The 26,247-nt window shown below is 39.3% G+C and overlaps 1 protein-coding gene across 1 annotated transcript in view; it reads right to left on the reverse strand.

Annotated features, from left to right (window-relative positions):
- Positions 1 to 12,772: 12,772 nt before the first annotated feature.
- usp54a (ubiquitin specific peptidase 54a) overlaps positions 12,773 to 26,247 on the reverse strand; it is a 61,835-nt gene continuing 48,360 nt past the window's right edge. Inside the window, 9 exon segments of the mRNA XM_046869332.1 lie at positions 12,773 to 18,504; positions 18,880 to 19,069; positions 19,546 to 19,713; positions 19,889 to 20,016; positions 20,869 to 21,638; positions 22,370 to 22,571; positions 24,888 to 25,007; positions 25,243 to 25,404; positions 25,618 to 25,754. Coding sequence (XP_046725288.1) covers positions 17,972 to 18,504; positions 18,880 to 19,069; positions 19,546 to 19,713; positions 19,889 to 20,016; positions 20,869 to 21,638; positions 22,370 to 22,571; positions 24,888 to 25,007; positions 25,243 to 25,404; positions 25,618 to 25,754 — 2,410 coding nt within the window. The 3' untranslated portion in view covers positions 12,773 to 17,971.

Consider the following 26,247-nt stretch of genomic DNA (forward strand, 5'->3'; position numbering starts at 1 on the left):
GCCATGATTGATAACGTGATCCACCAGTGTGGCCCTGATTTCATCTGGAATCTTTGTGTATCTTTGGCATATTATACCCCTTCCTCTGTTGTGTCTCTGTACTCTTCCACCACACAGTCTTAATCCTCTTCTTCTTCCTTCAGCTTCCATTATCAGAAAGGAGAACACTTGTGTTGTGCACTGAATATATATGTGACCCTGCCAAATCAGTCTTCAAGAGTTGCACCTCTGAGCTATTTCACAGAACTGGTTGATCATTGGTTAATCTAGAGTTGCACATGTTTCTCTTCATTAACGAAGGTGAAGACTCACCTGAGAGCAATTTCTCAATTCTGCACATATTTCTTAGCAAACATGTACTCACAATTTGTAGAAATCTGTACAGACATACAATTCTGAGAACATGTTCACTCATTTTGATAGTACAGACTTCCAACCTGAGAAAAAGACTAATTGGTTTGGTGGTTGTGACATTTTAGGTGAGAACCTGTAAGGATGCTGTTTATAGACTTCAGCTCAGCATTTAACACGATTGTCTCTCAGTACCTGATTGAGAAGTTGAGCCTACAGGGCCTGAACACCTCCCTCTGTAACTGGATCCTGGACTTCCTGACTGGGAGACCTCAGTCAGTCCGGATCGGAAACAGCATCTCCAGCACCACCACACTGAGCACTGGAGCCCTTCAGGGCTGTGTGCTCAGTCCTCTGATGTTTACTCTGCTGACTCACAAATGTGTAGCAACGCACAGCTCGAATCACATCATCAAGTTCGCCGATGACACGACCGTGGTGGGTCTAATCAGCAAGAACGCCGAGTCAGCATACAGAGAGGAGCCAACAACCTGTCTCTGAACGTCAACAAAACTAAAGAAATGGTGGTTGACTTCAGGAGAACACAGAGTGACCATTCTCCACTGATCATCGATGGATCCTCAATGGAGATCGTCAAGAGCACCAAATTCCTTGGTGTTCACTTGGCGGATAACCTTACATGGTCACTCCAGCTCCATCACCAAAAAAGCCCAGCAGCATCTTTACTTTCTGAGAAGGCTGAGAAAAGCTCATCTCCCTCCCCCTATCCTGACCACGTTCTACAGATGGACCATTGAGAGCATCCTGAGCAGCTGCATCACTGCCTGGTTTGGGAATTGCACCGTCTCGGATCGCAAAACCTTACAGAGGATAGTGAGGACAGCTGAGAATATCATCGGGGTCTCTCTTCCTTCTATCATCAGGGAAGCGGTTCCGAAGCATTCGGGCCACCACATCCAGACTGTGCAATAGTTTCTTTCCTCAAGCCATCAGGCTACTCAACAAAGAACTGAACTGAACTCACACACACACACACACACACACACACACACACACACACAACTGTGTGACTGATCTGCACAAACCGGACTCAACACACACTCATACTCACTTCGTGTGACTGATCTGTACAAACCGGACTCAACACACATCATACACTTCGCACACCCATGATTAAGTACCACTCACACTAATCATTTACAAAAATGTTTACATGCCGTTTTTTTGCACATCTTCCAGGATTGCTGCTATTGTTCTTCTGCACAATATTCTGTCCACATATTTTTGCCACTGTTCACTTTATCTTGGTTGCTGCTATTTGTTTAAATTGCACAATATTGTTTACAGTTTTCTACTACTGTGCACCTTATTTTGTTAAGACAGGTTTACTGGTGGAGCTATTTTGTGATCTCCTATATAGTTCTTGGCCCTGTGTTTTTTTCTGTTCTGTGACTGTTGTTTTATGTTGTTTTATGTAGCACCTGCATTCTGGAGGAACGTTGTTTCATTTCACTGTGTACTGCATCAGCTATATATGGTTGAAATGACAATAAAAGCTTCTTGACTTGACTTAACTAATGCAACTATACTATTTAAGTATGCAATATTCTCCATTAGCTGCCAAACTAATTATGTTAGCAACTAGAATCCATTCTAATCTAATCACACATTAGCAAAGTAAATCCGGCTAACTTGGTTTAATACAACCAGTTAGGAAATTACTAATTTTTAATACATTGAAAATACATACATCAAATACAATTCAATACATATTATCTACATGATCCCTCTCTTACATGGATAGTGTCAGCAGTCCGGATTGTGAGGACTCCAACAGTGAGGATTACATTTCTTGACTTATCCAGTGGTTTCAACACTATCCAGCGGCTACTCCTCAGAGATAAACTGACAGAGATGGGAGTGGGCTCACACCTGGTGGCATAGGTCACAGACTACCTGACAGGCAGACCTCAGTACGTGCGACTGGGGGACTGTAGGTCTGACATGGTAGTCTGCAGTACGGGAGCACCACAAGGGACTGTGCTCTCTCTGGTTCTGTTCACCCTGTACACATCAGACTTTAAATACAACTCAGAGCCACATACAAAAGTTTGCGGATGACACTGATATTGTGGGCTGTATCATGAGGGGACAGAAGGAGGAGTACAGGAAACTGATTCAGGACTTTGTTGCATGGTATGAATTTGACCACCTGCACCTCAACACCACAAAGTCAAGGGAGATGGTGGTGGCCTTCAGGAAACCCAGGCCTCAACTGATGCTTGTGACTATCAACTGTGACTGTTACTGTTGATAACTGTGAAGGGGTGTGTGGAGCTTATTTTGTTTATAAAGAGATCCCTGTCTGCAAAAGATAAAAACTCCAACAAAATATTCCTCAAACAATGAATCAGAGGGTATAGCACATGTTCCATTTGTTTATTTTTTTCTCCCTACATCTATTAACCAAATCTATTCACCTTTAAAGAATATTTGCAGATTTGTCTTGATAGTTTTATATGTTTACACTGATGTAAATGTGATTGCTTAAAAGGAATTTATCGGCTATAATTATCTCCACCAAAAAAAACCCCCAAAAAACACAAAGAGTTAACTGTGACAGAGATCAGGAGCAGTGATGCACACTGAACAGTAACCAAGGGCAAGGGTGAATAAAGCGTTATTGATTTTCATGAACAAACCAGCAGGAGTCTGGAGAAAAGCTGCTTCCTACTGAATGCACTGCCAATAATCATGTAGCAAATTATAAGAGACTAGTAAAGAAGCATCTGCTTTGTGCTCTACTGGATTATTCCACCCAATATAGGAGTAGATAAAGTGGTACATGTGAAAGGAAAATAAAATGAGATTGATAAGTTGTTTACAAATAATTTTGTTGGAAAAATTACGTGTTCAGTTCAATTTTTTATTTGTGTAGCACTTCAATAATGGACAATAGCAAAGCAGCTTTACAGAATTAAATCCATCAATCCATCCATCCATCCATCCATACATCCATCCATCCAAAATCTGAATTACTCTCTTAATTAGACCTTTCACACATAAATCTTTCACTCATCTCTTTACACCATAAACACACTTCTTTATATTTATCTTCGTCTTTATTTTTCATTGGTTCTTTTTCTAGATATTTCACTCTGTTCATGTTTTGTCATCACTTTATCTCTATCCACAAGTAGCTCACACTCTCTTTATCAACCTATTTCTATCTATCTATCTATCTATCTATCTATCTATCTATCTATCTATCTATCTATCTATCTATCTATCTATCTATCTATCTATCTATCGGTTTTGTTCTGCACTATATTCAATTTCTCAAAAAATTCAACAATTTTTCACTTTTTATTGATAATTCTGTAATCTCTTTATCTTCTCAGGTTAAGAGTCTGGGTATCATCCATGGAAGTACATTGTCTTTTGAAAAGCATGTGAAAAATATTATTTGGTCTGCATACTTCCATCTATAAAACATCAGTCGTCTTCATCCGTTTCCCACATCCATTCCTTGTACATGCTCTAGTTACCTCGCGCATTGGTTATTGTAACTCTTCTGTTGGTCCAGAACTCAGCTGCCCATATAATTACTAGAACCTCCTCCAACGTGCATATCTTTCCTGTTCTCTATCATCTACACTGACCTCTTGTTAAATACCAAGTAGAGTAAAAGATTCTGCTCCTCACGTTTAAATCTTGCACCCGCATATTTATGTGACTTGCTACGTAGTTACATCCCAAAGTGTACTTACGTTGTTTGGTGTCCTTAAATGTCCTTAAAAAGGCACCTTTAAATAAATTGTATTATTATTCTTCCATAAATATCAATCTTCTATTCCATATTAAACTCATTCATTATTGTTGATATGGAAAAGCAATAAGGTTTTTTGTGTATTTATGAAAGGAGTCTTCAGTGTCAATGCTTTCTAACTGCCACCAAGTGAGTTTGCATGCGAGATTGTAGAGTTTTGTGGTTTCTTGCAACAAGCTGCATGTGAAATCTGAATTGTAATTAACTTCAAGCAGTTATGTAATATATCAAGTGATTTATATTGTATCACTTAATTACTAGTTATATATATCCATTAAATTAAATCTCAATATTCATCACAATACTGGCTTTCTCAGAGCTGGAATACTGCCTTGAATCACATGTCCCATGATGCTAGTCACAAAGATAAAATATTAAGTGGGATATTTGCCTGGTGTCATGTTCTATTACTCTAAAAAAAAAAAAACTAAATATGAATTGCCCACCAACTATATTATTTCAGTAAGAACAGCATGCTGTAACAGTATTTTACATTTTACCAAACATAAATATTTTACCTAAAAATATCAAACTTGTTTGGCAACATTTTGCCAAATTGATTTCATTATAGTGGAATTGCAGTGGAAATTGGAAAGAGAAAATGGACAGGCCTAATTGTGTGTGGGAGTGTTTTTCAATCCCCCTCATTACATTAAAATTCTGCAGTTATTATGTTTAAATCTGCTTATAATACGTTCTGATCAATTAAGATATTTTATCCACTTAATACGATTATAGCAGGTACTGAAATGAAGAAAAATTAAAATGCATCAAAGCTGTAAATGCATCAATCAGTGCTGCTCGAGCATCTAATACTCTCTAATGCTTAAAAAGATTGGCCTTTATTTTTACTGTGAGTTTTATACATGACTGCCCAATCCTGCTTTTTTCTTAGCTTCCACAGGATCCCAGTCCCAGTGCATTTCCCTGCTATGGAATGTAAAGAAACAATTTTAAAATAATGACAAGTGTATTTCTGAGAGATGCTCTGTTTAATATTGAAGACGTTTTTTAGCATTCAATAAACACACAAAATAAATATGCTGCATACAGTACATATAATGAGCAAGAGGAAAATGGCTTATGATCTTTTCCTGGTGTTAAATGCTATATCAGAAAAGAACACAGTCAGGTTGTGTTGGTGTTATGCGATAAGAATTCAAAATGAAACAAAAACTACCACCAGTGGACTGGGGATAATTAATTTCCCTAGGAAACTAGATAACAACTAACATGGCCAGCAACTGATAACAACACATTATTACAATACAAAGACTCAAAAGTCACTGACCAAAACACCACTAAATGACAACTTGCAATAATAACATTCAAAACGTTTATTTTATTTTGAGTATATTTGCAGATTTAATATACAATATGTATACACCTTAATTATTATATTAAATTTTTTTCTTTTTTTTCTTTATATGAATAACATTCTTAATTCAGAGCAAAATTATTTAGAAATAGATAAGAAACATAGAAAGGGGCTTTATACTTGTCACATGAACGTTACAGCACAGTGAAATTCGTACCAGCGATGTTAAGAGCTGGGGTCAGAGCTGGGGTCAGCCATGTTACAACACCTTTGGATTACAGAGTGTTAAGGGCCTTGCTCAAGGGCCATAAGGGTGGCATCTTGGCAATTCTGGGGCTTAATCCCCCAACCTTCTGATCAGTAACCCAGAGCTTTAACCACTAAACTACCACCTTCCACAAATAGGCGCAGTGTTCACTTTTTCTATTTCCCTTTTTAAATTGAACATTTTTCTTTTTTTTATTATTGGAACAAACAACAAAGAGATAATATAAACTATATTATAACAGTGTAGGTAAAATGGTCTAAAACAGACAGCAAGCCCAACAGCCATCTAATATTAAATTATATTATTGGAGATTACTGACTCCTATTATACATGAAGAATGATGTGGAAAACTAAATGCATTCATCAACATTGACTGCCATTGAGTGTGCTGTATCTTTATGTGACACATATACTGTATTCATGTCTTTGAATTCTGTCAAATTTTCGGCAGGAATTTTTATTTTTTTTAAATGCTGAAACAATTTGTTATTTTATTTACATCAGTCTTATTTTTTGCATTCAATAAGTAATTCAGTACTAAGTTTGGTTCGTGTCAACAGGATTAGTCGGTAAATAAAATGTTTTTTCTTTTGGATACTGAAATTCTGCTTACCCTCCTGGTGCCAGGATGCTCCTTGATTTTGGTTTTGAGATATTTGGTTGAATCACAGGCAGCTGTGATTTTTCTACATGCTATATTTTAGAAATTAACCTGAATTTTACAACCAATACAAACCAAAGTCCAGCTGCAGAGGTATCCACACAAGGCCACAGAATATATTTGGCGTATGATGGTGGCCTCCGGATTCTCTTTGATTTCTACCAATTTCCCCAAAACATGTCAGTAAGTGAATTAGCATGTAAACTTGTGTGCATGATGCCCTCACTGGACTGGTTTCCTATCGGATCTTGGGTGCACTTCCACCTTGCATGGGCACATGAGCATTATAACAAGACCAGGGAGCAATGGAAGACTGTTATTTTGTCTGATTAATCACATTTTCCTATACATCAATTACTTGTGTATTTATCATTTACCTGGAGAAGAGATGGCACCACGATATACTAGGAGGCATAAGCTCTGGACAATGTTCTTTTAGGAAACTTTGGGTCCTGGCCTTCATGTGTTTAAAGACCAAGCACACCCCTTCATGGCAGCTTTTTTAAAAGGCCACGGCCGCTATCAGCAGAACAAAACTCCCTGCCACACTGCAAACATTGTTGGTCTGAGGGACAGGGTAAAGAGTTCAAGTTGTTGACTTGGCCTTCATATACACCACATCTCATATTATATCTGAGGGCTGTGATGGACAAACAAGTCTGATCTATGATCCATCTCACAACTCACAGTTCTTGAGGGATCTGCTGCTAATGTTTTGGTAGCAGATATCACAGCAATCCAGAGTTCTTGTGGAGTCCATGCCTCAATTAGTCAGAATTATATTACTGGCCACAATATGAGGTAGGTATAAATGTTTTGGCCATATTATGTATTTGCGAAAAAAAAAGGACCAAATTGTAAATTTGATGGCCACAGTTACAATAACCAGCAATTGTGTGATAATCTCGTTATTATTACATTTTCACCTGATATAGTTAAACATGAGATAGATACAACTTGACAAGAGCAAGCTGTATTTCTGAGTCTGAAATTATTTCACTCAGTCCGTAGATGCAAATTTCTCACTGAAACATTCATCACTAGGTTTAAGCGCTGCTGTCTGTTTTTCTTCGTAATTGTGGCAAATTGTTGATCAAAAATTGTCCAACAATTTAGGCTGATGAGCCACTCCACGCCTGTGGTGCTTAAAAAATATGATCTCTGTGTAAAAGCTGTACATGTCAAATCTTTACACCAGGCATTGCTGTGAGCACTATAACATGCAATTATTGATGATTATGCTGAAATGATTGACAGTAAGTGTTATCGAAGCTCTCCATGACTACACTATTCAAAGTCTACCCACACATCTTCATACACAAGAATAACATGATTGTATGCATAGAAACATGCCTGGGTATAATTTATGCCAAAAACATCAATACAGTGTCTCACAAAAGTGAGCACACCCCTCACATTTCAGCAAACATTTAAGTATATCTTCTGAAGGGACAATACTATACAAATAAAAGCTATTATTGTCTAAATGTCTGGGAACAAAAGTAAGTACACTCTAAATGAACATGTCAAAACAGTGTCAGTGTCAATATTTTGTGTGAGCAAGTCAAGTCAAGAGGCTTTAATTGTCCAACGTTCCGCCAGATGTTGTCTCGTTTTTACTGTCACAATTTTGTGAGACACACCATTGTTATCTAGCACTGTCTTAATCCTAAAGGGGCATGAAATTCGCCAGAGCTGCACAGGTTGTTGCTGGGATCCTCTCTACTCCTCCATACTGACATTACGGAGCTGCTGAATGTTAAATACATGGAGCTTCTCCACCTTCCGCTTGAGGATGCCCCACAGGTGCTCAATAAGGGTAAGGTCTGGAGACATACTAGGCCACTCAATCACCTTCAGCAAGGCAGGTGTCATCTTGGCAGGGTAATTGCGGTCGTTATAATGTTGGAAAACCAGTTTCTAAAGGGAGGGCATAATGTTCTTCTTCAGAATGTCACATTACATGTTGGAATCCATGTTTCCCTCAATTAACTGTAACTCCCCAGTACCAGCTTCTGCAACATCTAAAGCAAGACAGCACTCATGCTTCTGTTTTTTAAAGCCAAGTTCTGCACCTGACGCACAGCATGAGGACTTAATTTCTTTGATGAACCCTTGAGCGGCCTGTTCCTAGATGAACCCGTCTTGGAAAACCACTGTAAGACCCTGTCCACTGTACTGTAACTCTGTTTCAGGGTGTTACAGATCTTCTTTATCAATCATCTTTGTGGATAACAACAATTCTAATTTCATATCCTCAGAGTATCAGCCAGTCGCACGAACATTTCCATCTTGCATCAGGCGGCAATGGAACGTCTGCCATCTTGTTTGTGTATAAATAGACGCGCTTCGTTGAGACCTTCAAGCCTTCTATTTCCCCCTTGTGGAAAGTTTAGTTTTGGTTTAGGATCTCCCGGTTTCTCTGACTTTTTGCCTGCCCTCATTTTTGGATTGAATTTTTCTCTATAGCTCTGTTCTCTGGCTCTTGATCGGCGCCCTGAACGTTTGGCATTAACCCTAAGTGTTCAAAACTCAGCCCGCACCCGGTGTTTTTGCTACCTAAACGCCGCACCTTGTTCCCCCAGCTTGCTTCTCAGGAGAACCCGGACTTTGTCGGCCCTTCCTGGTGCAGTGTAGCCGGATTTCTCCAACAGTCCTCTTTTTTACTGAGCAGGCTGTCATCTCCTTGCTCTCTGGACAGGCCTTGCGGTGGTCTACTGTCAAGTGGGAAAAGCAGTCCTTGCATTGCTCTACCTTAACTACCTTCTCTGAGGAACTCCGCACTGATGCAACTAACAGTGGGTGGGATCGCACTGCTCTATATGACACCTTCTTTCGGGGACTCTCAGCCCAGGTGAAGGAAAAGCTGGCTGCCCGTGAGTTCCCACCTGATCTGGATGCCTTGATTGCCCTGGCCACTCGGATTGACCGATGACTATGGGAACGTCGCTCAGAGCGTTTCGTTCGCCATCCGAAGCGGGTCTACCACCCGCCTCCAGCCCAGCACCATACATCCCCTCGGACTACTCCTGCAATTTGCACGTCAGCACCTGTCTCTGATGGAGAAGGAGAGACGCCTTTTCAAACTGGACCTACTAAAAGCCTACTACTACGGAAGGGGGATTAGTGGAAAACGGCGTTCAATACCTCGTTGGGGCATTACGAGTACCTGGTCATGCCGTTTGGCCTCACCAATGTGTATGAATGGCCATTAGGAGAGAAATGTGAAAGAGCAGATGATGGTAGATTTTGCTAAAAGGATCGAAATGGCAGTGATAAATAAATATTTTAAGAAGGAGGAGCATAGGGTGACATAAGAGTGGAGGAAGATGCACACAGGTGGACTATATTCTATGCAGGAGATGCAATATGAATAACATTAAAGACTGTAAGGTGTTGACAGGGGCCAGTGTAGCTAGCATCGGATGGTGGTCTGTAGGATGGTTTTGGAGGTAAAGAAGAAGAGGAGGAGAGTGAGGACTGGAAGAGGAATAAGATGGTGGAAACTGAAGGAGAAAGACTTTAGTGTGAGATATAGGCAAGAGGTCAGAGAGGGGGAGAGTGTGTTGAGAAGGTGGAGAGAGTATTTTGAGCCTTTTCCTGTTTGCAGTGGTGATGGACAGGTTGATAGAGGAGGACAGACAAGAGTCTCCGTGGACTATGATGTTTGCAGATGATATTGTGATTTGTGGTGAAAGTAGGGAGCAGGTTGAGGAGAGCCTGGAGAGCTGAAGGTATGTGCTGGAAGGAAGGGGAATGAAAGTCAATAGGAGTAAGATAGAGTACATGTGTGTGAATGAGAGTGAGGGCAGTGGAGTGGTGCAGTTGCAGGGAGAAGAGGTGGTGAAGGTGGAGAAGTTCAGGTTCCTGGGGTCAACAGTGCAAAGTAATGGAGAGTGTGTGAGAGAAGTAAAGAAAAGAGTGCAGGCAGAGTGGAGTGGGTGGAGAAGAGTGGTTGGTTCGAAAGAGGCAAATGTAGAGGACAGAGTAGTATGAAGACGGATGATCTGCAACCCCTAATAGGAGCACCCGAAAGTAGATAATGATAAAACGTCTTAAAATCTATCATTTTGACTTCTGGAGAAAAATCTTCAGCATCCTAACAGAATAAAGATTTTTGCTAGCTTTATGCCTTATGTAGTGTATTGCATTATTATTCACCCTCCTTCAACATTTTCACTACTTATAGCCTAAAAGGTAAAAAAAACAAAAAACAAGCACGTTGGCAAAAGAGGAACTTAACCTACCTTGTTTATTGCAGGAGTTTCACACTTAGACATTGAGGAGAGCATCACCTGCTGGGAATGAAGGAACACTGCATGCTTCAGCTGCACACTGCTTAATGTAAATAAGGATTACGCTTTTAGAAATGTCTAATATAATCTATTTGTAAAATAAATAAAGCTGGTAATGTAAGCTTTTCCCACACTAGAATATCAAGCACCATTTTTTTTTCTTATTAGCATCAGTTATATTGCATGTGGAATCTAACGTCCCACAGGAACATATGTCAGTATAAACTAATATAAATACAGTACATGAGATGCTTACACAGATTGTTACAATAACTCTTGGGGTATAAAAGGAATAAATCATTTTGGATGCACTGTGCCTGGCAAATGGTCAACTTTAGAGTTATGACAGTTTCTTTCATTTGCATTCATTTATCTCACAGAATCACTTCATTTATTACACCTAGTGATGTCATGTTGTATTTCTTGTAATCAATATCTGAATGATAAGTAAAAAAATATGATCACGATACAAAATACAGCCAAACATCTGTGTACATCTGACCTTCACATTTGCAAGTGTTTGTTGAACAACTTTTTCTGATAATAATAACCTCCACTCTTCTGGGAAGGCTTTCCTCTAAATAGTATGGTCATTTACCCACAAGAGCTTTAATGAGGTTAGGTACTGATGTCAGGTGAGAAGGTCTGGTGGTGTTCACTCCACCTCAATTTCTTCTACTCCAACTATAGCAAAGCATGTCTAATATAAACCATGGTCATTCTAAATCAAGTTTGGGTCTACATAGTTCCATTAAGGGAAAACAATCAACCTACAATTCTGTGCTTTCAAATTTGTGGTAATGGTTTGGGAAACAACCACATGGATGTGATAATCAGATGCACATAACCCTTTGGCCATATATTGTAGATTTAATGGTATCCCTGTTTATGTGTAGAATCAGGTTTTAATTGAAATTCTATACACGGTGACAGTATAACTCTACTTTTCCTCAGGGTAGAAGTGGAACAGTTTTGTATTACCCCTGTGTAATATCACGTTTAGGTACATCACTGGATGTGGTTACAATTTTTGATACAGGAACAAATTAAATATTGTAAAGACCGTTCTAGAGCACTTTCAACAATACATAATAACTTTTATTTCAAAACCCTTGATTAAATGTATGCTAGCAGTCTTGCAGTACATTACATGCATGAGCCCTCGCAATATATTCTAACCACATCTCCGCTTGTGTAGCAAAACACGACTAATAAAACTTTCTTTCGTCTTCTCCCATTAGGGGTCGCCACAGCGGATCATCCGCATGTTTTGATTTGGCACGTTTTTACGCTGGATGCCCTTCCTAACGCAACCCTCCCCATTTATCTGGGCTTGGGACCATCACTAAGAGTGGCTGGGGTTGGTTCCCTGACCGGGGATCGAACCCGAGCCGCAGTGGTAAAAGCGCCACATCCATGACTAATATTTCTCCATAATTATTTTCTTATTATCAAAATTAAACAAATAAATCAAGTGCAATACCACTTTTACTAATTCAAATATGTACCAAATAATACTTTATTTTCTTTATAAAAAAATGTGCAATAACTTTATTCTTTTTTTATTTATTTTGCTTCCTATTCTTTTTACTTTAGAAAATGTGGAAGCTTCTGTCACCAAAACAAATTCCTTGTAAGTGCAAACATACTTAGCAATAAAGCTCATTCCGTTTCTGATCATTCTCCTCGAATCGATTGCTTTAAGCACTATTTATACTGATTAGTTTTGACTGGCTCAAAAACTCAAATAACTTTGCACAGTGTAGGAGTAATTAAAAGATAAGCAGATACAGAATTAATCACACATTTTGTGCAGGAGCTTTAGGCCTCTCTGGCTCTTTTAAACTATTTTTTTCTGAGGGTCAATAGCTTGATAAGGAAAATGTATTTCTGACTAGACTGGAATTTTATATACAGTATTATGTATTGAAATGAAATTAATTTATTCATGTTCAGGCTTGTGTGTAGAATATTGCAGGAAATTTCAACGAAACCTCAAACCGACACTGACTGGATATTATTACCTTTCTGTCAAATTGATGAACTTCACAAGCCAAATTCAATTAAAGGAAGAAACACGCAGGAGGCATTTCATTTTCGCTCCGGACTTGAGCACAATAATTGCTTTATTGCAAAAATACCAGTTCCATTTTCTACCACAGCATTTACAAACAAGGCTTCAAACTAGAATTATCTCCATGTTCAAGACTAGGAATATCTGTATATACATGTTTATGTACATTGTTCACTTTTTTTCTGTCTGTTTCACTTTCCATAAAAAAATAAGAAGAAAAGGAAGAGACAGCTGACTACCGCATACAGTACTGTATCCAATAGATCTGGCAAAAACTCAACTTCATGTTATACTTCATGGACAAAAAAATAGCCAGAGATGCAATGCAAAAATACTCACCTCCACACAACAAAATTAGATTTTTTATGTATCTGAGGAAAAACTAGAGCATTTTTACAATTCAATCAGAGTCCTAACATTCTCCAACGATTTCTAAACATGTAAATGCATTTAAGGTTGTCATTTTAAAAATGACACATTTTAACGAGTAAACACTCCTGCATTCAGGGCCTTTTCTCGTACTGTACACCTTTTTTTACATTTTTACCTTCATGAAGATACTGCATAAAAACACATTTCTATAAACAAGTGTTTCTCAAAGTTATGTATGTGAAACATAGCAAGGCTTTTGCTGTTGTTGCTGCTGTGGTGCAAATCACAAATCATACACAACAATTATACTTATTATTGAGTATTTTTACTTATACTTATTATTAAATATTATCCAAACCATCAATACACCCAAGTAAGACGCTACTGAATTCAGTCACGTCTCCTGGTTGCAAAACCATAGTGGGAGAATGCAGTGATTTTTCAGAGCAAGCATGAATTAGCTTGATAAATGTTAAGTTGTGCTGTTGGGCCGACAGAAGACTGTTGCAGTTACAGAGATTTGGCCATGGAGGAGCTCCATGTTTGCAGTCCCCGACTTAATTAATGATTCATCAGATCAGTAAAACTGGCTTGCTAAATATGAATGGTTATCAGACTCCACGCAATGCTTAGCTAACACGCCTAATTTATATTCCTTACACAGTAAGTAACACCTACATTTACATCTAAAGCTAGCTAGTTTGTGTCAGATAGCTAGGTTCTTACTGAGCAGTTGCTGCCTATATAGTGGACACATTTTTAGCTAACTTGGGTCAATTTATCACATCTGCTGGGCAGCACTGTGGCTTTCAGGACCACATTCTCCTCAATCTCAATCAAGCTGGACACAAGAGACATGCAATCTACATCATATTCGCTCTAGTATAAACACTTGGAGTTTATGACATACATTATCGTATAAACAGTATCTGCAGCCTTTATAGCCTCGTCCTGAACATGCGACCTTTTAAATACCACTTTCTGACTTTATCCAATAATAGTAAGTGAATACATTTTTAAAGGATGTAAATCCGTTCCCCAAATAAAATCCTTTTATTCAGATTCTATGCGGAAATGGATACAGAATCAACTCGGGTCTTTTTGCAGCCAGGGTACGCATCTTTCTTTTTTTTAAATAAACACCACAGTGGTTCTAAAAGCCAAATAAAATTTGGCCTATATATAATGTCAGCAGGTGGAATGTGCAGTACTAAAAAGCTCTAAGGCTCCAAAAATGGTCAGAATGTTGTTGTATGTAATTACTAATGAACCTGATATTTGAATTGTTATTACGATCATAATATAAATATATACTGTGCGGAATTTATATTACAGCTGAAAGGGTTCTCTCACTGCAAATCTATATAAAGGCAGGCTTTGGTGCCAAAACCAACAATAGTCCCAGGCTGATAAAAGTTTGTGTCTCTCTGCTCTCATGTCCGACTGACCGTGAGGACACAAACTGAAAAAGCCATGTCCCAGGTTCATTTCCACATACTTAGAAGTGTATGATTACACTTGTAGAGGTCAGTACTTCATGAAAATACCAATATATACATAAGTATATGTATTCAGTATCAGTACAGCATAGAAAACTATATATGACTAAAATTTAAGATATAGATCTCTAGATTACACAGTTAAACATATAAACATTGAAATGTCCCATAATTATGGGAAATATACATTACAACAGAGCTACACGTTCTAACTTAACACTTGTGAAGTGCACTAAAACCAGTGTTTAACATAGTTAAGCAAAAAGAATCACAAACTCAGGCTAGTATTTAGCGTTAAGCTATAAGAACGCGGGCCATTTTGCGACATTGCATATACATTGTGTAACAACTGGAACGGCACAGTTTTTTAAGCTAAACTTCAAAAGCGTTCATTATGTGTTTACAGCTCACTAAATCAAGCACAACATAACATGCCTGACGAGTGCAACGTGGGATAAGATGAAATACTGAGTTGGATGGGAGGATATTTGTGTGGTGGCCTGAGAAAACACTTCACATCAGGACATTTCTATTCTATAGAATTATGTAGGTGTATGCATATGTAACAACAACAAGGAAAGTTAGTGGAATATTTACAGCTGGTTACGGTCAAAAATGAAAAGAAAATTGCATTTAATGTGTAAAGTGAAGTGCAGGAGCATCAATGATATTTTAAACCGAATTGATTAGGCTTATGCCTGTTTCACTCCAACACGTGGTTTTTCAATATCTTGAGCAAACCTTGATGTTTACTGTGTGAGAAAATCATATATAAGTAGTAAGGTTTAAGACTTTTTAAGGTATATAGGCTATTTTGCATGGTATACACTATATGGACAAAAGTATCGGGACACCTGACTTTTATATGTGTTTCTTCCCCAAACCACAAAGTTGGGGAGACACAATTATATAGTATTTTTTCACTTGGAGATCCAAACCTGTTTCAGCATGACAATGCCCCTGTGATTAAAGCCAGCTACATGAAGATATAATTTAAATGGGTTGGACTGGAAGATTTTGAATGGCCTGTGATAGATCTCTGACCTGAACTTTACTGAACGCCTTTGGAATGAATTGGAATGCTGACTGCACCCCCAAGCCTCTACATCAGTACTAAAGCCCTTGTAGCTGAATAAGCACAAATCTCCTCAACTACACTCAAAATTTAAAGGAACATCTTGGCAGACTAAATGTGGATTGAGATGCTCAGAAACACATATCAACCTTATGGTCAAGTGTCCATTAACGTTTGTGCATATAGTGCATTTCCATCACTATTGGCTGCCAGAATATAGCCACAGTCACTGATCCTATGTGTTCCCAGACTACCACACAGTAAAGCTACGCTAACACATGCACTGACTCTCTGCATTCAGAGGGCATTCATGTTTATGAGACTTGCGTGTCAAGTGGCGTGACAAAGCTGAGAAAGGTTTTACTTTATGCAAATACGGAGCGAGCTGGTGCAGATGATATTAATTAGAGTGAGGACAGAAGAGAGCACGGGATCCGGCTCCCAATTTGTTGCCAAAAGTGGAATGTTAGTTGCTGCACCAATGTTCAAAGTTACTTCTACTTTGGAATTAAAAGTGCAGTGACTGGAGACTCAAGTGTGTGAGCGTAATATTAGCATAATGTAAAGATTCACTGCATCAAGCCAAAACTGTGCATCAAATAAAAATGGAGATAACCCAATAGGGCATCTATGTATCAGTAAAGTCTAATAACGTGCATTCATAATCATATCTCCATTTTATATATGCATACACTTTACTTAATTCTCCTAAATATGTTTAAAGATGGCGTTTGTGACTTTAAAGATCTCCTGTTTTAATGTCTCCAAAAGTATAAAATCAAAAGAAAGGTACCCTTTAAGAACAAAGCAAAAAAAATTATTCATGAAACTGCAGTGTGATGAATTGGGCTAGTTTCTCTGCCTCCGAGATCTGTCTTAATATTCCCGCTGCACTTGGAATGGGGCTGCTTAGCTCTATCCGTTTTCCTCTAAAGACCCCTCGAAAGGCATATGTAATCTCAATAAAGGGTCGATGTTTTCATCTGGGGTTTGGGGGAAACAGACAAGTCCTATCAGGCAGCAGAGAAACAATTCTCTCCTTCTTGACGCTGTTTAAGCCATGCGGTTGCATAAATGTACTTTTTAAATCTAAATGATTTAATAATAAATCCCTAAATACTGACAATCTTTAGCATCATATAGATCTATCTTAAGATGCTGCTAAGGGTGAATTAGCCTGCAAAAATTGTATGGTTTTGTGCATAACGCTTTTTTTTTTTTTTTTTTTTAATGCTGAAGAATTCTCCGCTCACATCACAGTTGTGGTTTTGCTGCGGAGATAAAAAAAAAAAAAACACCTGCAAGATGCAGTGTAAAATTTTAAAGACAGAAACAGATATGTTTAATAAATCCTAACCCTTCATCAGCGTTAATGCTGAACAAAAATAAATAAAAATGTTATTCGTAACTGCTGCACATGGCCTTTTTGTGACTAACACTGATGTTTCAGATTTATGAAAAAATTTCTTCTAATGTCTTTCCCTATAAAACCCTTTTTACACTGAAATTGACATTCCAATTAGTGCTTTTCAGTGAGCCACTTGGCATGTCCTAAAACTAGAGCAGAAAACAAATGAAAAATGTTCTCTCTCATCACTTCTCAACATAGTGCAACATTTCAACTCCACTGCTTTTAACTCATTTACATTTTACAACCATTTCTAAACCTTGACTTTCAATTTACTTCAATCTGGTTATTCTAATATGCAAGCTGATATTCAGAAATCTATCATAAACTGAGGAACTGTCAGTTCCAGGCCTATTGTTTCAGTTATTCAAAAATAGTAAGCTCTGTCTCAGTCTTGTCTTGAATTTGTGCTTCATGTCCTCATTTAAAAAAAAACAAACAAACAAAAAAAACACTCTAAACAAAACACTGTAGTTAGATACCAATCACATTGGCAGGTCATTCGAGGAATGGATCAAGTCCTTCCTGTTGTGTTAAGTCAACAAATCACAACTAAGAATCCTAAATCCAGAGTCGAAAACAGTCTTCAGCCGACATGACATGCACAGTGCAGATGTGAAGCAACACACCTTCAGTTAGAGGCCATTCTTCATCAAAAAAAAAAAAAAAAAATAGAAATTAAATAAAAAAATTAGGACTCCAGCATACAGGCAGGTTGAAGAAGTAAAAGTGAAAGAAGGGGGCTGGTGTAAAACTCCACATTCATCCTCAACTCTCCCTCACTCATCCTCATGAAGATGTATGTATAGGACATTATGTGCATGAAAGAGGCATTTCCATGAAGTGGTGCAACAATTTGATTAGTTGGCCTGCCTGTAGCGATTTCTGTAGGCAATGCAGGCCTGGCAGTAGGCACCCGTGGGCACAGCTGGAGCCTGCTGGCACATTGAACATAGCTGTATATGGGAACCACGCCGAGTTCTGACTGCCTGGCCATCCGGGTGCCCTGTTCTGTAAGGGGCAGTCCTCCAGTCTCCCTCTGGTGGCATATCCATACGAGTGGGCTGAGCAGTGGGCATAGACAGTGGCTGTCTGGGTAAGCTGGCATGTTGAGGATGGTGTTGAGAAACGTCCACAGGCCTGTTAGATGCCAATCGCCCTGAGTGAGCCATTGTGGCATAGCGGGGATCTATGTAGTTCCAGGCCTCAGGGCGAGCAGCTAGTCCAACTATGGCCTGAGGCATGGATGGCACAGAGTGACTTGTTTTCCGGGGTGCCCGAGGAAGAGTGCCATAGTTCATTGCCACATTATGGGAGTTGCTGTGGGCAAGTGCTTCACCCCGGTCAAGCACAGCCAGAAACCTGTTAACCTTTTGGGGATCTCCAGCAGACACTATCAGGTAAGAACAGACATTTTAGATCATTTTTGTAGATCGTTTTCCAAAAAACGGAACAGTAATTCAAGTCAAAGTACTTGTCAGTATTCTGATTAGCTGTTCAGTAAATAAGAACAGGAAAAGGAAAACCACATTAAACAAAGCAGGCAAACTTCGCTCTAAATAGCTTATCTTTCGATTCACAGAGATCATTAGGAGATCATTATAAAGTAATTAGGGCTGGAAATTAAACTCGGGGTGTTTCTTCATTAAGAAGTAAGTGACATCTACAAGATGAGGATAAACATGAACAGTTGTGGGAAGTGAAAACTGCCACAGTGCCTGTAGTATAAAGTGTGTGATGTAATAAGGCACAGGAGTCACATGGTTACCTGGAGGTCCTCGAGTGGGCCGTTGCAACTGAGGTGGAGGAGGGCGTGGCTGCTGAGATGGGTGCAGGTATTGGTGTTTAGGGTGGTGGGTAAAAATTGAAGGATTGTGGGGAGCAGGTGCGGCATGAGGGGAGGTGCTGGAGTGTTGTGGAATCAATCGAGGGTCCACATGCTTAGCAATTCCCGAAGCCTTAAAAAAGATTCAAAAATGAGAAAGGGATCAGAGAAGTAGAAGGAGAGAATGTTGACAAGAGAGTAAATGAGAAGATTAACTAAATGAAGCCTGAATTCAAACTTCAGGAAGCATCAGGGTAAACACTGAATGCATATGCCAAATATCATATGCACCATGAGGTTTGTACTTGTCTTATGAGACTTCTTGAAAATTCTGCAGAAATTTTTTTTTGTGGCTGGCCATTTGGTAAATCTTCATATATTATATATATACATATACTGTATATATATATATATATATATATATATATATATATATATATATATATATATATATATATATATATGAAGACAAATGTAATACAGTAATCCCCCGCTTTACCGCGGTTCGAATCTCGCACCCCTGGTTTATCGCGGAATTGCATTTGCAACATAACTAATTTGTTTGTCTGATTTTCCCACTCTCTTTTGCGGATAGCACAATAAACTTACAATGCTGCGGGAAGAAACAAGGTTTTCGGCTCGTCCTCTGATGACTGTGCCACTCAGACTGCGAGCGATGCGACGCATATTCTCAGCGCTGTACATCTGATCTTCACTCACTGGTTCGTCACACACCGTAGGTATAGCAGGCTTGGGGGGGCAAGCAGTTTTTACACCCTAGTTAGCAGCAATATGCATTATCACCCCTTTCAGTGCGAATTAACCTCAAGCACACATACACCTGTGCATGAATTAATGCATGTTCACTGACACACACACACACACACACACACACACACACACACACACACACACACACACACACACACACACTCTCTCTCTCATCACTCACTCTGTGTGCAGGAGTGCTGATGTATTCTGGTGTCCTGTAGGCACTCCTCTCGATCTCAGCAGTGGGTGTTTTGGAGCGGCCGAGCGAGCCTGAGTGTCCAGAGGCGAGTCTGCGTGCTGATGCAGGACCTACAGACAGGAGATCAAACTCTGAATAAGCTTTAAAGTAATATATAATTTATACCAATGTCAATACATGTTCTCTTGCTATATAATGTAGAAAGCAACATGAAACTGATGTACAAAGTAATGTACTTGAGTTGTAATCCTGTATTTGAATAGGGCTTGTAATTGATTAAAGAAGGAACAGGATGTAATGAGGTGGTGTGAGTTACTGTTACTACCCTGACATTGTTTTCCCGAGTACAGCATGTTTTAATTACACCAAGCTTTTAATTCCTCTTACACTGCAGAGTCTTGCCATCAATGATGAAAGTTAGAACAGCTATAAACAGTTCACTTGGAGCCTCTACGATCAAGTGAAACGTCCTCTGTCCTGATCAAATTTACAGCCTTACCTCCGACTGTTACAGCCGACTCTTTGCGTAAATGTTAAATGAACATCTCAACGGCTGTGTAACTTGTTACTTTACTACTTTACTAAATAATAACGCTGTACAATGTACACATTAATATGAACCTCAGCTTTTTTTTGGTTCTTTCCCAAACTGTTACCACAAAGTTGAAGGCACACAATTGCATCAGATGTCTTTGGATGTGGTAGTATAACATTTTCCTTTTCATTTAAACTAGACCCAAACTAATTCCATGCACCTAACACAATGCACCAGTGCACAGTCAATGTCAATGAAGATATGGTTTATATGATTTGAAGTGCAAGATCCTGAGTGGCCTGCTATAGAGCTCTGACCTCAACCCCTCTGAACACCCCATGCCTTGTTTTAGCAGTCATATCACTCTAAAGCTGGCCCAACCATACCTTTTGTCCTTAACACTCTCTGTTATGAAGCAAATAAATACCTTGTCTCCCAGTGGGATGTGGACTTGGCCCGCTAGAACCTCGTGGTTTGCTGGGAGCCCGCAAACTGTCTCTGTAAAGTGAGTCAAGTTCAGACAGCTCTTCACAGGGCGAGCCACAGGGTGAAATATTTGGCTGCGAAGCATTTTGAGAATTGTAGTATCTGGTGACGTTTTCAGCCCAGCGCTCTACAGGCATGGGTCTGGCGGGTGAGGTGGAGCGTTGCATGAGGCAGGGGCTAGATGATATGGAATTCTGCGAAGGTGAAGCAGTATCAGAGTGCTGCGACACTGGAGGGTTGAAAAGTGGTGACTGTTGTGAGTGGAGCATCGGCAGCTTCTCATCCAAGCTGTACTGATCAGAGGAAGTAGAAGAGCGAGGGACACTGAAGCGCCGCAACACAGGAGGGTGATGATTGTTCCCGAGCGTATGAGATTCAAGTTGGTCTCTGGCTGGCAAAGGCATCTGGGAAGCACTGTTAACCGTGGACATGAAAATAGAGCTGGCACTGGGTTGACATGTTGTAGAAGTAGAGGCAGGGGAACGATCCTGTGAGTCTGAGTGAGTGTGGTGATGCTGTCTGTTATCGACGGATAAAGGACGCTCAGGGTTCTCTCTGAAGTAGGAGTGGGAGAGTTCAGGAGAAGATGGAGCTGGAGAATAGGGAATTATGGGGGATGCTAAGGGTGGGCCTAAGGAAGCTTCTGAGAGCGCATCCACAACCTCTTCTTGAGCATCTGTCAGAAGTATTTGGATCTTGACAGGTTGTTCACTATAAAATAAACAAAATAAATTGAATGAGCACAACACAATGAGTACACACACAAACTTCCAAGTAAACTAGTGGCAGAGACTATAGTTTAGTCTATTGTTTGGCATGTTTCACCGACAGAAACTCAAGAACTCGAGGTTCAGTTACACCTCAGGAACCAGGTTGATCATTCATGGGCAATAATAACCACAATCTTTTAGTTCCTATTTCAGAGTAGGCACTTTTACTGAGAACAGAAGGTTGTGTGTAACTTGGTATAGGAAAGGTCACTGTTTATTCAAATGCAAGTTACCGAACAACCAATTCATTTACTGACCCTGTGTTTAGCTTGTAATCGATTATGAAAGCTTACATTTTTATGGTTTTTTTTAGGTTTCTGCAGTGCCCTTAGTTTTTATAGAGGCAAAATTATAACCAATTAGCTTTAATTCAATCTCAACTTTTTATTTGCTGCTGCACTATAGTGGAACAGCAGAGTGTGTGTGTTAAGAACACTTTAGTTTCGTTGCATTCGTTCAAGAACCTCGGTGGAAACAGGCCACTTCATTTACATAAACAATGTAATACTGTCCCCTGTGCAGCCAACAATCAGCAGTAAAACCTGGTGTCATTCTCCAATTATTCTTCTCCTGTCAATCAGGTGGCTTGTCTTTTCTTACACAGGTGCATGTGTAGACATTCCAGCTGGAGTGTGTCCATACACACAGACACACATCAGAGCCAGCAGGTACCTGAAAGGCAGCTTTTGCTCCTGCTCTTCCTTCTTCTCCTCCTTCTCCTCCTCCTCTTGTTTCTGATGTTGCTGCTTCTCCTGCTGCTGCATGTTCTGCTGCAGGCCTCGTGCCCTCCTCATACACTTTTGCAGTCGGGCCTCAGCCACTGCTCTGCCCTGCCCGTTAGCACTGCCCTCATGCATGGCATGCCTGAGTTTGGCTTCAGCAACAAACACAAAATGAAAGAAAAGAAAAACAAACAAAAAAAAAAGAAATAAATGAATGAAAAGATGCAGAAAAAGAAAACGTTCTTTCATGGGATGCATGCAAACATAATTTGGTATCAACAAAAGCATTACATTGGGTTGGATAAGGCAATGAAAGGAAGAAAGAATGCTGGAAACTTTTATTCGGTAAATGCACAAATGTTAAACCATAACCCTTGACGGGGAGGAAAATGGCTAAATTATGATGAGTGTTACGTTTAAAAAATTAAAATGAGTTGCATTCAGCCATGGAATGAACTTAAAATAAACTGGAATCTGAATAAAAAAAAAAAAAAAAGGAAATAAGAATAATTTTCAAAATCTCTTCAGTACAAGTCTAATTCTAATATATTTATACAAAAAAAACTCTTGTGAGTTCAGTAAACCTAATAAAGATTTCACCAAGTGCACAGGGGAACAATGACAGAGGAGAAAGGAATGATATCAGTGGCGGGCCGTCAGAGCCAGCAAGGCCTTCTCTGCTGGTCTAAACTCTATAAGGATCACTGACTTACGTTTAAATATAATTTGGTCCATGAATATTCAACAAATTATTCCCAAATAGCATTACTCTTCATTTCATAGCATTTCTCTCTCGCTGCTGTAAGGAGCTGTTGCTTTAACTGATTAGATTGAGATTTGGCTACTCAAAAGACCCTCTAACATGCATTAAAACATGTCAGCATTTACACATCCTTTGTTCGGATGGTAAGAGTGTGTGCGATTCAGAGTCAGCTAACCGAATTTGTAGTAAACTGTACAAACTCAAATATATTATGTGTGGATTTAATAATTGGTTTTTCATTCCACAATAGCTGACAGAGGAAAAGTTGTTTTGGTCGTAGATATAATTACTAGCATATACATATATAAGACTGACTTTTTAAAAAAAAGTTGGACTTTGTGTGGAAAAAGCAACAAAAACAGTTAAGCTTTTCATTAATCATTTATATTTTTGTGTTTTCTTTCTCGTGGAATTTGCACACAAAAAAATACACATTTTGCCTTCAATTAAAATCTCCAGGAAAACCGTAATGCACAGAAACAAAATGCACAGAAATGCACAGAAAACCCAGGGTCATGATGCAGCATTTTGTTATACTGCTTTTCTGTGTAATATTGATTGTTTCTACAGCTGTGGCATCATCATGATGTTATTAAGAGGTGGACTAATTCAGGTAGGACACCCATTGAAGGCCTAGCTGCGAAATGAACAGCCTGCCACTATATAATATATAAATGAGAATAATATTTTGTCTCATATTTTATGAATAATATCCCTAAACATTTACACATGGGGCACAAAATTGGGACACCCAGCATTATGATGAAGCACAGGGATTGCACACAGACTCTTGTTGACATTGACAAACCAGCACAGACCTCCCATTCCAACTCTTTCCCCATTTTATCAATATGACAGCGGACACAGGAAGCATGAAGTGGGGTTATTTTAGGCAACCTTTTAGATAATTACAAGAAAAGCAAGAAGGAAAGAAATGCAAAAGAAAGAATGCTGAATCATGAAAAAGCACAGACTGGAACAAGTGAAAAAAGCTAACTTTAGGTTTATGTCAGTGCCTGAGGTCCTCAAAGAATTACTATGACAACAGGCAACAATGTTAAAGGAAGGTGTAGTTTATAGACGCATCTCAAGCAACATTCTCAGCTCAAAATAACTACCTCAGTCAGTGGCAATAAAAAGCTCAGAGTACCAGTTAAAAAGAATCATTACAAGTGGCATGTACCACAAATATTCAAACTTAAAATGATGTTTAGTTTTAATTCAAAATCATTGTATACATAAAAGCAAAAAAAGATTTATTGTGATGTCAGCTGAGGAGGAAAAAATTCCAATATACTAATCAGTATCAATATAGTAAGTTTGTACATGTTTCACAACACTAATCTGGTTCAGGTTTTTAGCAATATTTATATAATAACTTTCTGTTTGTCTGCACTGTTTATTAGCAATTATTAGTGCATTTGTGAGTAAAGCTGAAACAAAATTACACTTATACAGCAATTTGTCCTAACGTCAACCTGGAACGTCTACAGTGTGACCTTTTGGTCAGGACAAATGAGAGAACTGAAATCTCCAAAACAAATCATCAGCGTTTGTCCGATCACCACTGCAGTGATCGTATAAACGCTGTGTCGCTTAAACACAGCGAAAGGGAACGTACATGCAGTATATACACTCTACAAACACATGGTGAGGAGGGCACATGGGGAGGAGGGAATTCTGGAGGTAGGTTAGTACTACTTACACATGGCTTCGTTTACCACAGAGAGTGCGGCAGCGACCTCGCCTGCCTGCTCCAGCCTCAGAGACTGATCTAACAAAGCTTCAGCATCCAGCACACACCGCTCAAAACCTTCCCCTTTACCTGCAGACAACATGCACACCAAAGCACCGCGTCACACAGAAGCCCAGAAACCTGCACACCTACACACAATGCAAGCATCCACAAGCACACACACACACAGCCCACACAATGTGGTGACATCTGGCTACTAGCTACGGTCACACCCACACACACTGCACATGCAGCCCCAAAGCAACAGTAAAGCCCCTGGTCACGCTCCTACTTTATGTTCAGCACAGCAGTGTTAGACACTTACCTTGGTTCTGTAGCTCATCCAGGTCCATATACTTGCTGGGTTTGGGGTTGAAGCCCATGGCTGCTTCTTTCTCTTTCTCCTTTCTCCTCTGCAGCTCCTGCTCTCTTGCCCTGCGCGACACCTCCTCCTGGAGCTCGTCCAGCTCGCTTCGGCCCTCTGCGGCTGCATACATGTTTGTAATTCAGTCCTTTTAAGGTAATTACACTGACCTCTGGCTAAATAATTACACCCATCTTAAAGCTTAACTTTAGCATACTAAACTAAGCTTTGCTTTAAGAAAAACTAATAAACAAAGTTTTTAAATGAAAAAGTAATGTAAAGTAATTAATTTATAAGAAGCACCACTATACAACTCAGACAATACAAATTACACACCCAAACTCATTTGACTGTTTCCTCTGATGGAAGATTTGACTTCTTGCAGGAGGGAACTGCTGCTTTTCGACTTCTGTACACTGTTCCATGCGGGGCCGACACCGGTGGGTGGCTTTATGGAGCCTGTGTCTTTTACACTGCGAGAAGCACACAAAAAGCCATGATTATTGTGTTTCCCTGCAACATGTGCTGCATTAAATGTAACTAGTTAGAAGAAAATCTGGGCGTTCATGAGTTCATGTAACTCAGTGGAAAGAACATTTTAACAAATCAAAACTATGAAATCGATCCGCCCTGATTTCAGTCTAGAAAATGATAAACCTTATTTCTGCTTTACTAACAGTCACAATTAGGGGAGGGGGGGTGATTTTCTTCATGATCAGAGAGAACCCTGAAAACCATTCTAAGAAGAACAAAAATGTAACAATGATGACAAACCTATAAACTGATTATCCATTATCAAAACCCCAAAACCTGAATAGAATCTCAGATACTGCACACGTGATAGAAATGAGAAATCACTGATTTGAACTTCCCAATGTAAATCCAGTTTTATCACTATAATCCTATAAACTATAAGAATACCTTTTTAAACGTCCCTCACCACTGATACTTAATAACTCTTATGAA

Source organism: Silurus meridionalis, chromosome 2 (genome assembly GCF_014805685.1).
Source record: "Silurus meridionalis isolate SWU-2019-XX chromosome 2, ASM1480568v1, whole genome shotgun sequence".
Classification (NCBI taxonomy): domain Eukaryota; kingdom Metazoa; phylum Chordata; class Actinopteri; order Siluriformes; family Siluridae; genus Silurus; species Silurus meridionalis.